General features: G+C 40.2%; 1 protein-coding gene across 8 annotated transcripts in view; it reads left to right on the top strand.

Annotated features, from left to right (window-relative positions):
- ARHGAP12 (Rho GTPase activating protein 12) overlaps positions 1-13,243 on the top strand; it is a 287,089-nt gene extending 273,846 nt beyond the window's left edge. For all 8 annotated transcript variants that reach the window (XM_029588589.1, XM_029588588.1, XM_029588591.1 and 5 more), the window contains 2 exons: positions 6-108; positions 11,185-13,243. In XM_029588589.1, coding sequence (XP_029444449.1) covers positions 6-108; positions 11,185-11,359 — 278 coding nt within the window. In that variant the 3' untranslated portion in view covers positions 11,360-13,243. The remainder of the gene's footprint in view (positions 1-5; positions 109-11,184) is intronic.
- The last annotated feature ends 781 nt before the right edge of the window (positions 13,244-14,024 follow it).

Genomic DNA, 14,024 nt, shown 5'->3' on the forward strand with positions numbered 1-14,024 from the left:
TTCAGAGCAAGATCCTAGGCAGCGTGTTCAGGCTGTCAAAGACTTAATTAAGCAGTTGCCAAAGCCAAACCAGGAAACCATGCAGGTGCTTTTCAGACATCTCAGGAAGTAAGTAGTGCATATTTTGTAGTGAGCAGTAAATATAATAATCTGACATGTTAAGGTTTTGAAACCGAATTATTAAAATTAAATATCTAGATGAGAAGAGGTTAGAAACATTAAAAAAAATATATATATATTTTTTTTACCTGGTAGTTTCCTCACATCACTTTTTACTTCTAACTCAAATCAGAATTAGGACTGGAATATTGGGAATATTTTCCCCTGTTTTAGTTCCCCTGCCAATTTATAATTTAGTCCAGTCCTTGAAGTGGCAATCTTGAGCAGGGGCCTATGCACCACTGTTCCTTCTGGGACCCTGAATCCAGCAGGTGTCACCCTTAAGCAATGACTATGCATCTGCAGCATCCCCTCCCCAGCCAGGGAGCAGAAGACCTGACTTGGGGATCAAGCCTGGGAGCCTTCTACAATGCCAGTGCATATAGCACTTACCAACTCAGCCACGAGGCCAGCTGCTTTCAATAGCTTATTATCTTGGACATTATGGATGAGTAGAGCAGTGGCATATTTAGTACAGCACACAAAGATATATGTCTGGACATAAACATAACTGTGACTTTATTTGTCATGTTGCTTTGCACAGACCTGAGTGGTACTTTTTTTTAAGAGGATTTATTCCCCCACCCCCTTCGGCAAGACTTCTCTTTTTACCGTTTCCTATCTCTCTTACCAGGAAATAATCAGAATCCATGGTATTTTCCACATCTTCCATTAAGACCTCTGGGTGGCATGCTGGACCCTTACCGTATTCTCCTCGGCAACACATTGACTGTTACTCTCCCAAGATGTACTTCCCATTTACTACCCAATATTATTATGCACATTTCCTCATGTAGTTAATTGTATTTTCTACATTATAGTTTTCCCACATCCCAGTTTGTATCCCTTGTTCCATGTACCGCCTCCAGGCGAACTTGTTGTTCTCAGTTTAAATGTAAACCGATGTGATTTGTATGTCATACAGGAACACTGGTATATAAAAATTAAAAATAATAATAATAATCTTCTCCCACATTCCTTCCTACCTGTAGATCAAATGCTATATCTGTGGTTCTCAAATCCATTTCTCAGGATTCCCCAGTGTAATGGCCTGGTTTCTGTTAGCTCATTGGGGAAGAAGCTTGAAACTTTTCTTCTTCAGAAAGACAAGACACAACACTCGTACTATTTTACACTCTAAATAAAGAGTTACAAGTTGCTGCTCCACAGCTTGCTTCTAGTCAGGAGTTTTACTGATCAGCATATATGCTCCCTTCATAACTTAATCTGGTGAGCATTTCAAATGGACAGGAAAGTTACAGCTCTAGACTTGTCTGACTTTCTATAGTATAAACTCCAGCCCACATACGTTAATTCGCCCCGCTCCCCAATTATATACAGGCCAATCGCGGGTTAACAGTGCGCTCCAGTGGAGTGCACTGTTAACCCGCGATTGGACGTGTGTTTTCGACGCTCTAGCTTTACCCCTTATTCAGTAAGGGGTAATAGCGCGCTGAAAACGCACATCCAACCCCCCCGAACCTAATAGCGCCCGCAACATGCAAATGCATGTTAATGGCCCTATTAGGTATTCCCGTGCGATTCAGAAAGCAAAATGTGCAGCCAAGCCACACATTTTACTTTCAGAAATTAGCGCCTACCCAAAGGTAGGCATTAATCTCTCCAGGCACCAGGAAAATGCACAGAAAAGCAGTAAAAACTGCTTTTCTGTGCACCCTCCGACTTAATATGGCGATATTAAGTCTGAAGTCCCGAAAGTTTAAAAAAAAAAAAAATTTGAAATCTGCCTGCGGCTGGCAGGTTGAAAACCGGACTCTTAATTTTGCCGGCGTCCGGTTTCCGAACCCGTGGCTGTCAGCGGGTTTGAGAACAGACGCTGGCAAAATTGAACGTCGGCTGTGAAATCCGCTGACAGCCGCCGCTCCTGTCCAAAATATAGGCACTAGGGACGCGCTAGTGTCCCTAGCGCCTCTTTCTGCCGCGGGCTCTCATTTGAATACAGAATCGCACGCCCAGGACAGTGGCCTGTGCTTGCGCCGGGAGAGCGGGTGTTCGCCCGCTCTCCCGCGACTTTTACTGTATTGGCCCGATAGTGAACAGAGAACTGTTATTGCCCCAGAGCCTTTAGCTCACTGCAGGGACTGTCGTTGTCTGAAGACCCTTTATATTCATGTCTCTTCCACTTCTGACTGAGCATAGGCAGTTTGGGCTTTTTGCTTAGCCTGAGGTTTTCTCAAATAGATTTCAGTTGCTCAGTTATCTTCACCTGGATGGTAAACTCTCACCGCTTCAGAAGTACAATCCCAGAATGCCTTACCAGTTCACTTCTGTCAGCTTGAGGCCCTTACAGACTCCATTTACAAGTTAGTCTTGCTTTGGGAAGAGCTCACATCCTGTTAACACAAAACCCTTGAAAGCTCCAGTACACACTCTCAAGCCCCCCTGGCAGCCAGCAGTTGCAAATCTAGTGACAGGCTGCCTAGTTTGTTTATTTTATTTATTTAATTCTTTTCTATACCGACATTCATGAAACACATATCATATCATATATCGGTTTACATGGAACAGGGGTATTATAACATTAACATTAAGAAGGAGATACGTTACAATGAACAGGGGTTGAGAAACTTGGGTAACTGAGTGGGCAGATGACAGAAGTTTAGCAAAATAAATTTAACAAGGTAACTATTAGTTGAGCCCTGGATCACATATAGTGCACTCTATAAATATAGAAATTATTTGTCACAACCAGTCGGTTTAGTATTGAGGTGGTGTAGAAACATAAACTATGTTGGCAGAGTAAGACCACTTAGTACGTTAGCCTGCTCCTATTTATATTTGTATACATCAACTTATTTTAGATCCAGTTTATATAAATATATCTCATGCATATTCATTAGACATATCCTGAAAACTAGACTAATTAGAGGGGATCCCAAGTTGATGGTTGAGAACTACTATATTATGCTTTCTGTAAAGACAAACAGTTCACCCATCACACAACTGGGTGATGTCATCCAGAAGGTGTTGAACCAGACAGACTTTTCCAGAGCTTTCCAGAAGATTCTTTAATTCCACTAGGCATACACAGCATTTCCTAGCAGCTGTGCACCCACAGCATGCCTCAGTCTCTTTTTTTTTTTTCTATGGTTTCCTTTAGACATATTTTCTGCCCCTCAGAGCAGCCCATTCAGAATTAAACAAATTTGCTCCTGGTTTCTGTGTGCAGCTTAGTGTTTTGTTTTTGTTTTGATTTTTTTTCATTTTTCCTCCTAGTTCCAAACTAGGTTCTGTGTTTAAGTATTTTTATTTTCAGCATTCCTGCATCAAATCCATTTTTTCACAGCTTTCCACATGCCTTGCCATCGAAGCCCCTAATTTTCTCTCTTCTAAGCTATTTTTCTTCAAAGCAGTCATAAGAACATAAGAAATTGCCATACTGGATCAGACCAAGGGTCCATCAAGCCCAGCATCCTGTTTCCAACAGTGGCCAATCCAGGCTACAAGTACCTGGCAATTACCCAAACACTAAGTAGATCCCATGCTACTAATGCCAGTAATAGCAGTGACTATTCTCTAAGTCAACTTGATTAATAGCCATTAATGGACTTCTCCTCCAAGAACTTATCCAAACCTTTTTTGAACCCAGCTACACTAACTGCACTAACCACATCCTCTGACAACAAATTCCAGAGTTTAATTGTGCGTTGAGTAAAAAAGAACTTTCTCCGATTAGTTTTAAATGTGTTACTTGCTAACTTCATGGAATGCCCCCTAGTCCTTCTACTATCCAAAAGAGTTTCTCAATTTGGTTTTGTCAGAGAGAAAAACTAGCAGCTTCAAGAAGTGCCCAAATTGTAGTCAGAATACATCCATTACAGATCTCTACAAGCCATGCTACAAGTATTTGAGTGAGGCCCATGATGTTAGCCCACTGCAGCATCTGTGCAAGGATGTTGCCATGACCCATCAAGTCCTCCAAGCAGAGGATTCAGGCCCTTGCACTGAAAAAAAGCCCAGTTCCGCCAAAACTGGTTTCAGGGCCATTAAAACAAAAGGATGACAGGGCTACATTGGTCACTGGGAGGCAAAGAGTTGATAAAGGATATTGAGCACTTAATATCAATTTATTTACTCCTTTACTGTCTGCCGATTGGTCCCTCCATTGTCAGCTGTTAATAAAAGGATCAGTTCCCTTTCAGAAGGCTGAAAAGGGATGGGTCCTTTCATTGACATGGACAGTGGAGGGACCAGTCTGCTGCCAGCGGGGGAACAGGCCTGCCAGAGTGGAGGGGGCTGGGGCTGGAGGGAATGAGGACTTACTGGATTGCACCTGACCTTGGCCCAACTTTTTTTTTTTTTTTTTGGTTTTGATAGCTCAGCTACTTGGGAGGGCAAGGAGGACTCACCCAGCCGACCCAGCCTGTCATCCCCAAGTGGGTTTTGGGTGCCCACCTTTTTACTGTGATGTTTAACTTTTGCCACTAACCAGAAGTTAAATTTCCTGTGATAAAAGGAGGTGCACTAGGCAGTATCCTCACTAACATGCCTCCTTTCATTGCAGGTTAATATAGCTAATAAGGCTTATTACACTGCAATTAGCATGAGATGTGCTGATCCTTCTGTGGATATTTTAGTATGGGTTTTTCTGGTGCTAAAACCCCTGTTACATACCAGGGTTAGATTAGCACCAAAAACCCATGCTAAAACTAGAGTTAAAATTTCAGCATGGCTTATTACATCGGCCTTGTAGGTGCTGCAATTGACATAATTGAAAGGAGGTCAGTTTTTTGTTACTTTTAGTATTTGGATTTCGGTGGAGAATTGGGAGTCTAGATGAAACCTAGACTATGGACTTGGTGGCTGAAGGAGAGGGTTGTTCCTTCCAAGGTAACTCTGGAGCTGGATCTGCTACAGTCATTTTTCTTTCTAATCCATGTACCCTTATTTTTTTTTGAGGGTTTAAATTTAGTTTCTTGCAGTCTAGCCATCTTATCCCTAGATTCATCAAAATGTGTTAGTAACGCATTGATTACGCCCACGATAAGAAAAAGGGGCGTGTTTAGGGAAATTTTAGAATTACCGCAACACACGATAACATACTGCTTCACAACCCTATTTTCGCATCTTGTGGTGAGAAAGAAAGCACCTATCTACAAGGCCCTCATATTAGTCGAGTATTTATCTCTCTATGGGAGGGCAATCTAATAGGGTGAGGTGTTGGTGGTTTAGGGGCCAGTTTCTCATGTACAGCGAGTTGTACGAACAGCACAGTACACCTTGGTGAAGATTTGACATCATTTGGAGTGAGGAAAGTCTCACAAAGATGCCATTTCTACTATGTTCTCTCACACTAGCTTGATGGACTCTATAACAGATTACCATCAAGCAAGGGTGAGATAACATAGTACAAAATTTCATCTTTGTGAAACTTCCCTCACTCCAAATGATGTCAAATCTTCACCAAGGTGTACTGTGCTGTTCGTACAACTCGCTGTACATGAGAAACTGGCCCCTAAACCATCACCACCACCTCACCTCGACCCATTAGATGGCCCTCCTATAGAGAGATAAATAGTTGCTCACTGTAAGGGCCTCTCCAGAGGCGCTCTCTCTCACCCTCTGTATACTCCACTCCATTCCTCCCCTTCGTCCTCTCCGAAGCACAAAAATGGCCAAAATGCAATTCTAAAAATTTATTACGAATTGCATTAAGGCCATTTCAGGCATATTGCACAGCCTAATGCCTGGAAAAAAGGTGTAGTCATTTCCAGCGTTAAAACCATGCAATAGCATGCATTATGCTATCGCACGGAGCGATATTGCCCCTCATTTTACTAAATCCCACCCAAACTCCTCCCTGATCCCACCCCTTCCAAAAATTTGCATTCGCGCTGTGTGCTAGCTCTATTATCGCACGTGATATGGCATTAACGCCATAATGCATTTTGATGAATGACCTGGTTAGATCTTTTAGAGGCAGTTATTCAAGTTAGTGATTGATCAAGTTCTGAGCCTAGAGGAGATAGAAGCCTAATATTATCTACATAGGTGTAATAAAGACTTTGTGAGTCTCTTATTGGTTTGCAAGTGGGTCCATATGGATGTTGAATAGTGATAGGGAGAATATGGATCCTTGCGGCACACCACATGGGAGGCAGTGAGGATGATAAGATGCCTGTCCAAGGGACACAGTCTCTGTATAGTTTTGGAGATTTGATGTATACAAGGGCTGGACTTAAGAGAATTTTTTCAGGCGGATGATGAGCATTTCATGGTTTATGGTGACAGCTGATGCAGAGAGAGATACAGGGGAATCAGGAGGGCATTTGTTTGTGGTCTAAACAAAGCCAGAGTTCATTGGTTAGACTAATTAGAGCTGTTTCTAGAATGGGTCTAATTGGTTTGTGGTATGTAGAAACTTGTTTAGTTGTAGTAGGGCTGCTTTTTCAATGATCTTATTAAGGAAAGGAAGGTTAGAGACTGGGTGTTAGTTGTTCAGGTCATGTGAATGTAACCTCTGTTTAAGGTGGGTCTAACCAAAAATGCTTTTAGGGATTTTAGTAGGTGGCCTTCTTGACAGTGAAGTGTTGATGATAAGCTAGAGATAGTTTAGTAGTCCAAGTTCAACTTGTTTGATGAGCCAGGAGAGACCAGGATAGTCTGTGTGTGTTGTTAGCTTGAAGCTGACACTTTGTCATTCAGTAGAGAACAGATGTCTGTGAGGGAATTGGGGTGGTGTAGATTGTAATTGTCATGAATGGGAGAAGGTGGTATGCTATGGTGAACTTGGCTAGCTCCTTTCTTATGAGACTAATTTTGTCAGTGAAGAATTTGGCTTGCTTATTTCAGTAGGACTCTGTTTTAAGAGAGAACAGTAGAGTGATGAGTCCCAGAAGTTAACTGTAAAAAGTTTTCTTGCTGAGAGTTTTACTTTGGCTATTGTCATGGAAAAGTATATAATTTTAGCTTCTGTGATTGCCTTGTGGTGATTTGCCTTGTGTCTCCTGCAGTGTTTCTGTCTGGGATCTTGATTTCCGCCATTGTTGCTCCCAGTTTTCAACCTGTTTGTTTCATTTCCTTTAGTTCTGGTGAGTACCAAGGAGCAGATTTGGAATTCTTGATGTGGGTGATCTTCCCACTGCCCCCCTCCCCCTCCACAGTGTAGAAACAGTTACTGACCTGACCTCTCTTTTTCCAATTTTGTGCAGGTAGAGGGGGCAATTTTTAAAAGCAGTTTTATGTGCACAGAAATGACCTTTTACAAAATTGTCCACCCAATGTGCAGATTCATGCATAAGTTTACTTAGACTGAGCGCAGGTGTTCCTGAGATGGTACTGGAAAGGGCTGTTCATTTATGTGCATACATCTTGATTTTAAAAAGTGTGTGTAAAATTTCCTAAGAAATTTGTGCATATGTTTTAGCACGTTTGTGTGTGAGTAGTTTGATGGAATAATTTTTAAATTGGACTTATGCGCATGCATCCACTTAAAAAATTGGTACAACTTGTGTACATTTTTGCCTGCTAATTTGTGTGATGTTAAAGAATTATCACTGTAATGGTTAAGGCCGTTCCAATAGAGTTTGCAGGTCAAGGGAGATCCTACAGTATCTTTTTGCCCACTTCAAGTAGCTGGATGATCCTCGAAAGATTTAATGGTAGCATTTGTCCACTGTGTCTCTCTCAGGGAGAGGGCTTAGGCTGTCAGCACCGCACTCTGCTTCCTGCACCCGCTGCCTTTCAGCAGCAAAGCGCATGCCGAGAGCCTGTTACTGGACCAAGGCACACTTCTGAGGGATCTCGGAAATCACCTCAGGAATTCTCAACTGGGGAGGGACCTTTAGGTATCACCGCAGGAGAGCGGGGCTCGATCTTTCTCCAATTTAAAGGTAAATTTTCTTCTTCAAACTGGTAATGCAATCCCGCTAAACACCAGTGCTGCTAGGAGACTGAGAGATACTGAATGGCTGAGGTCACTGCAGGAGTATATCTAAGGTGATTTCAGCTTTGAAACCTGACTCCGTCTCCATCTGCTGGCAGGGGAGCACATAACTGTTGGTCCTGAGTACATCTGTCTACACTAAGAAAAACGAAATTATCAGGTAAGTAATTTCTCCACAGAGTGTCAACTAGGGATCATATATTCCAATGAGCTGCATTAGTTACCAATTAAGTATAGATCCTAGTTTAAACTGGCAATTTTAATTTTTAAACTTTTACATACAGAAGTCCATGTTTGCTGGTTGACACTATTTTGAGATATATGCCAGTAAAGTTGTTACATTCTCAAGATGCAAAACACTGCACAGAGCGGCAGTAGCCACAGAGGCATTCACGGAGCGGGATGCCAGTGGTTGGTGTTCATCCTTCACGGAGCGGAAGGATGGAGGGCTGCCATCTCCAAAAAAAAAAAAAACCAGGGGTGGGTAAGAGTATGTAAAATTAATGGTGAGGTCATAGGCTATAGGTATTGCCAATTATTAGGCTTGTTCAATATTTGTTGATAGTTAATGCGGCTCTTGCGGAAATGAGGCTACTACCTGGAGATAATACCCTGGTTCAGTGTACATACACACAAGGTTGATGAGACTCCATCATAGCTCTGGGCTTCAATGGCAAGAGGTAATGTGGAAGAAAAATTAAAAAAAAAAAAAATTGTATTCACAGGGAAGCGAGGTGTAACTGGGCCGATACTTTACTTTCAATGCATGACCAGTGTAGCTCTCTGCTTCGGCGAGGGAGAGAGTCTGATACTTCTCTTTCAACGCATGGCTCTCTGCTTCGACGGCAGGGGGAGTGTGTAAGGGAGGATCTGAGTATGGACGGCAACCAACGGAGTCTGGATCGTACGGTCTGGGTGGACAGGGGCAGGGGTGTGGCCTGCTTGTTGCAAAGGTTGCTGCCCCTAATTGAGCTGGATGTTCACTTGGATGCAGATCTGGCGATGCTCTCTGCATTGGTGGTTGGGTGGAGGGGAGATAGGGCTGGAGGGTGCTGGAAGCCAAGAGTAGCAGGTGGGAGAGAGAAAAAGGAAGGGAAAAAAAAAAAAGGATAAAGCTTGTGGCTTGCTGGGTAGACTAGATGGGCCATTTGGTCTTCTGCCGTCGTTTCTCTGGTTGAGTATACTACCTGTACAGTCTTATAAATTGGTAAGAACACATACTAGAGCATTTTGTCAGCTGGCCCCAACATTCTGAAATGCTATGCCTTTGGAAGTATGTAGTATGTCAGAGGTAAAGTTTTTTTTGAGAAAACGATTGAAGACTTATCTTTTTAAATGTGCTTTTAATTTTTTAGCTGTGAACATGTATTTGTTTTTATTGAAGACTCTGAATATTTTTTGTGATCCGCAGTGAATATTGTTTCGAGCTGCAGAATATAAGTATTGACAAATAAATAAACCTCCAGGCCTTTAGGAGGTACTAGAGTCATGAACCCAAGAAGCATTTCTGTAAATAAAGAAAATGGTTTCAGGAATTTACTCACTCCCATTATCAGGGCTTCAGAATTTATCAATATGAAGATAGAAGCCCTGAGCCCCAAACTGGTATCCAGTCAAAATCTAGGATTAGTGTTTTTTCTGAATCCAGAGTGTATACAGCCAGTACTCTAGGCTTTATTCCAGAGTCAGTCCCTTTGGGAGGGAGGCTGAGGCTGTATGTGAACCCATTAGCCCATCATAATCTTCAATAGTGTCAGGTTACAGCCTCTTGCAAGCAAGCCATTCAGTCCAGGATTCAGCAACTGGGCTTTATTTTTAGTACACTTTTTAGCAGACTGCAAATGTATGTCAAGACTCGCACTTGCAGGTTTAAATAAGTTACGCAGATTCAAAAAAACTCACAATTCATTTGGGTCTACTCGGCTTGCTCTCAACCTTTTAGTTGCCAAAAGCACATTCCTGCCATCCCAGCATCCCTTTAAAAACCCCGAGGACAAATCTGCATGTCCACCTCAGGGGTGGACATGCAGGTCTGAGTTTCAAATTACCATTGGGCTCCACAGGCTTGCTCACTTGCAGTTTGACAGGAATGCTCAGTGACTCAAGGGCAATAAGTGTCACAATGGCAGTCCACCAGTTCAAGACTGACCAGAGCCTTATTGTAGAATTACAGTCAGTAATTCTACATTATTATCTAAAGCACCTGTCTATTGGCTTTGCCACCAAAGTGCCCAAAAGAGTGAGTTTTGCCTCCCAATAAACTCCCATTTATTGAGGTAAGAAATCTCCTCCTCCTTAAAGACCAGAGTGATTGAACCTCTACTACTGCAGGAAAGAGGGAAGGGATTTTGTTGTGGGTATTTGATACTCAAACATGAAGGGATACCTTCACATCAAGGATGTCCACTGATGAACTCATCAGGCTAGGATCCCCTTCAAACCTGTTTTGAATACAGTATTAATTGATGACACATGCTGCTCCTCTCCTTTTTCTATGAGGATCTGTATTTATAATCCGCGAAATGTTTATCTCTGAAACAGGCAATTAGCTGAAGCATGACCATGTCGGGTTAATGTTTATAGATAGGTAAAGTCTATTAAATTGTTTTACCGCTGTCTAATAGATATTGTGGTTTTGTAATAAAATTTGTTAAATTTATTTTTGCTATTTTTACTTATTATAATTTTTTTGCATTAAATAATTATTCTTATATGTATATAGACTTTTCGCTGCCATAGGTGCATTGTTCTGTATTCTAATTTTATACGTCTTGCTTCTGGGTTCCCTTGATATTTGTGGTGTAGGCCTCTCTTCTTATTGTGTTTAACTTTGTACCATATAAAAGTTGTCAGCTTCTGTTCACTTACATTTATTGAAACATACATTTTAACTAGGGGTATGTAAACTTTTGCACACAACTGTTTGGGGGTTGTTTTTTTTTTTTCTTATTCCATTTGAATAGATGTGTTTAGATGCTATTGTCTTCAGCTAAGGATTTCTAAATTTCAGTGTGGGCAGCAGTCTGACTGTTAAGCTCATTGCAGTTAAAGAAAACTTGACCAAATAGCTGAATTTAACTTGATTTATAATTAAATATTCCTTTCTGTTTCTTCCTCAGGGTTTATGAAACTGGAGAAAAGAACCGAATGAACTTTCAAAGTTTAGCAATAGTTTTTGGTCCCACTCTGCTGAGGCCAGAGAAAGAGACTAGTAACAACATAGTTCACACTGTGTACCAGAATCAGATTGTGGAATTAATTCTACAGGAATTTTATGCCATTTTTGGATGCTGAGTTTCCTGAAAGAAAAAACCTTCATCAATGGTGTGGTCATCTTATTCCTTGGAGGCAAATATTTCTGTAATGACTGGAATTTTGCAACTGACATTTGTGGACCAAGCATCGGCATAATTTTGCACTTTTTTTTTTGTTTTGGAAAGAATTGTTGGACTTTTGTTTTGGTTGCAATTCTTAATATGGTTTCTTCACACTTTTGTTTTATGCATTTCTTGATTATTTCAAAGTACAGTTTGGACTACCTTTATGCAAGAGTACTGCAAGTCTAGTATAAACACTGGATTTCTTGGTGAAAAAAAATTAAAGCTAACTATTAATCTCATGCTGTGAATAATAGCTTTTATCTTTTGAAGTTTACTTTGTAGAAAAGAATATTAGATGGTGGTAGTTTTGGGGCATTTTTTTGTGAAATTGAAGATTTTATCTCTTGTACTATTTTTCTTGACACAGGTATAATCTTGTGTAAGTTTTGCAGGGTATCTGCAAGCAATGGCAGTTTAAAACTAGTGCCGATAATGGTCAGTTTGGTTTACAGTAATCAAAACTAGTTCCTCAGTTGAGCTTTGATGTTTTACCTTTATTGATCAACATTGTGTTATGGATCTTTTTTTCATTGCTTAAAGCTGAAGTACCTCCCAGAGATGCATCTTAGACTTAAGCTGTTCAATACCCCTGAAGAATCTTTCTACATTTTCTTTTCTTTATTTAATTGCATTTTTAATTTGAGTGTTTCTCTTTATTTGATCAGTCCTGCTAAGGTCTGAGACTGCCACCCTGTCTTTTCCGTTTCTTTTCAGTACCTTTGCAATGGCCATAGATGCTTCACCTCATTCTTGATGTTTAGATAATAGGAAGTAACATTCCATAAAGCAAAAGGAGAGGTATGGCTGCAAACTGGAAAAACTGGGAAAAGTGCACTGGCAACCATATTTAAACTGAACCTTCAAAAAAATTATTCTAGTATTTTTCTGCTGATTCTGAGAAACATGGGAACAAAATAATTTCCTAGATCTTTTAACCGGAGGGGCAGAAGATGTTGCCTTCCGATTTTAACAAAACTTATAGTATGTGATTCTGCTGCTTTACCAGAACGGCACGTAAGTATTATTTCTAACAGCGAACGGGCAGGAGTATCTATATGGTTTTTGATCTGATATACTAGAGTGTTTATCAAACAATACAACTCAGTTATGCAGGGTATTTCTTAAACTACCAGTTGTGCTATACCAAAATACAGCCAATAATCTGAATTCAGTGCCGACTTTCTCTGTACACATTCTTTGTAAGATCCTATGACAGTAAATCCATTACTTATGTAAATATAGTCTAATATACAGTTAAGTTGTATAATCTCAATAGTACCTTATATTCACATATTCCTAACATGGGTAGACTAGCTTCAGGCAACCCTTCTTTTGGTAGTGGGTTTCCTCAGATAAGCAGGTTTTTATTTGAGAACTAACTGTGTGCACTTTTAGAATTAATGCAGAGGAGTTTTTTGTAATGCAAATGGTACTAGAAAAAACTGAACAGGCTTGTGTTAAATGTTCTATGTACGATATGAGGAGCCTTTCAACTTATTTAATATGTACAGAATGTTAGGTAAAATACACGTCGAAAAGCTGCATTACAAATTCTAACAATTACAGTATGGGTGATGGATAAACCTTGTATGAACTGGTTGATATTTCCAGGAAACAATTCTAAGTTTAAGTATTTCTTTTTACATTAATAATGTAAACTGTAAATTAAAATGGTTTTGGAAGATTTTGTTACAAGGAACATTATCTGCTGAATATTTTTAAATGTATTTTTCTTGACTAACTGCTGTAATGACATATGTTATGTCTAATCTGAATAAAGAAAAACATTAGATATTCAGGATTTGGTTCATTCCACATTTGCATTCTATCATATCTCATAGATGCAATGTTATAGCGAAGGATATCCAGGGCATTTAAAATAGGCAGTTTTAGCACTAATAGAAATATTTTTTTAAGCTTATTTAACATGTTGCGTACAAATCAAATCTGCTTTTACATAAAGTATGAGTTTGTATATTGATACACAATTCCAAAATTCTGCTTCCCCCCTTTATTTTGTGGTCTACATATTGAAATTTGAGATGGTCTTGAATAATAGTTTTTCATTGTGGTAATTTTAAGATGTATTATATTGTAATCTCATTGTTTCTGTGCAAAGGTTCATTCTTTGTATTTGTTAGTATCTAATAAACATAAAGAAAAAAAATGCCAAGACAGTAGAGGGAAAATAATGCTTCTCTTGCCAAAAGATACAAAAACAATACTCAACAGCAGATCCTGTTTTTATATAACATGTGATGGTACAGAAGGTATGCTATGAAACTTCCCAAATAGTCCCAAATACGTCCTCACATATGGGTGACATCACAGGATGGAGCCCAATCATGGAACAAGTTTCCAGAACTTTGATTGGCCCCTACTGGGCATTCCCAGCATGGCACTAACCCTGCAGCCAGCAGGGGTCCCCCTTCAGTCGTCTTTTTTCCATGCAGCAGTAGCCACGTGGTTAAGGAGCTCTGTAGAGATTCGTGACAGGAATTTTCCTCATGGAATTACTAAAATTTAATTTACCCCACAGGGATGCCTTCTTTAACTTTTTCAAGCCGCGGTACTCCGGT

The sequence above is a fragment of the Rhinatrema bivittatum genome, chromosome 2 (genome assembly GCF_901001135.1).
Source record: "Rhinatrema bivittatum chromosome 2, aRhiBiv1.1, whole genome shotgun sequence".
Taxonomy (NCBI): Eukaryota; Metazoa; Chordata; class Amphibia; order Gymnophiona; family Rhinatrematidae; genus Rhinatrema; species Rhinatrema bivittatum.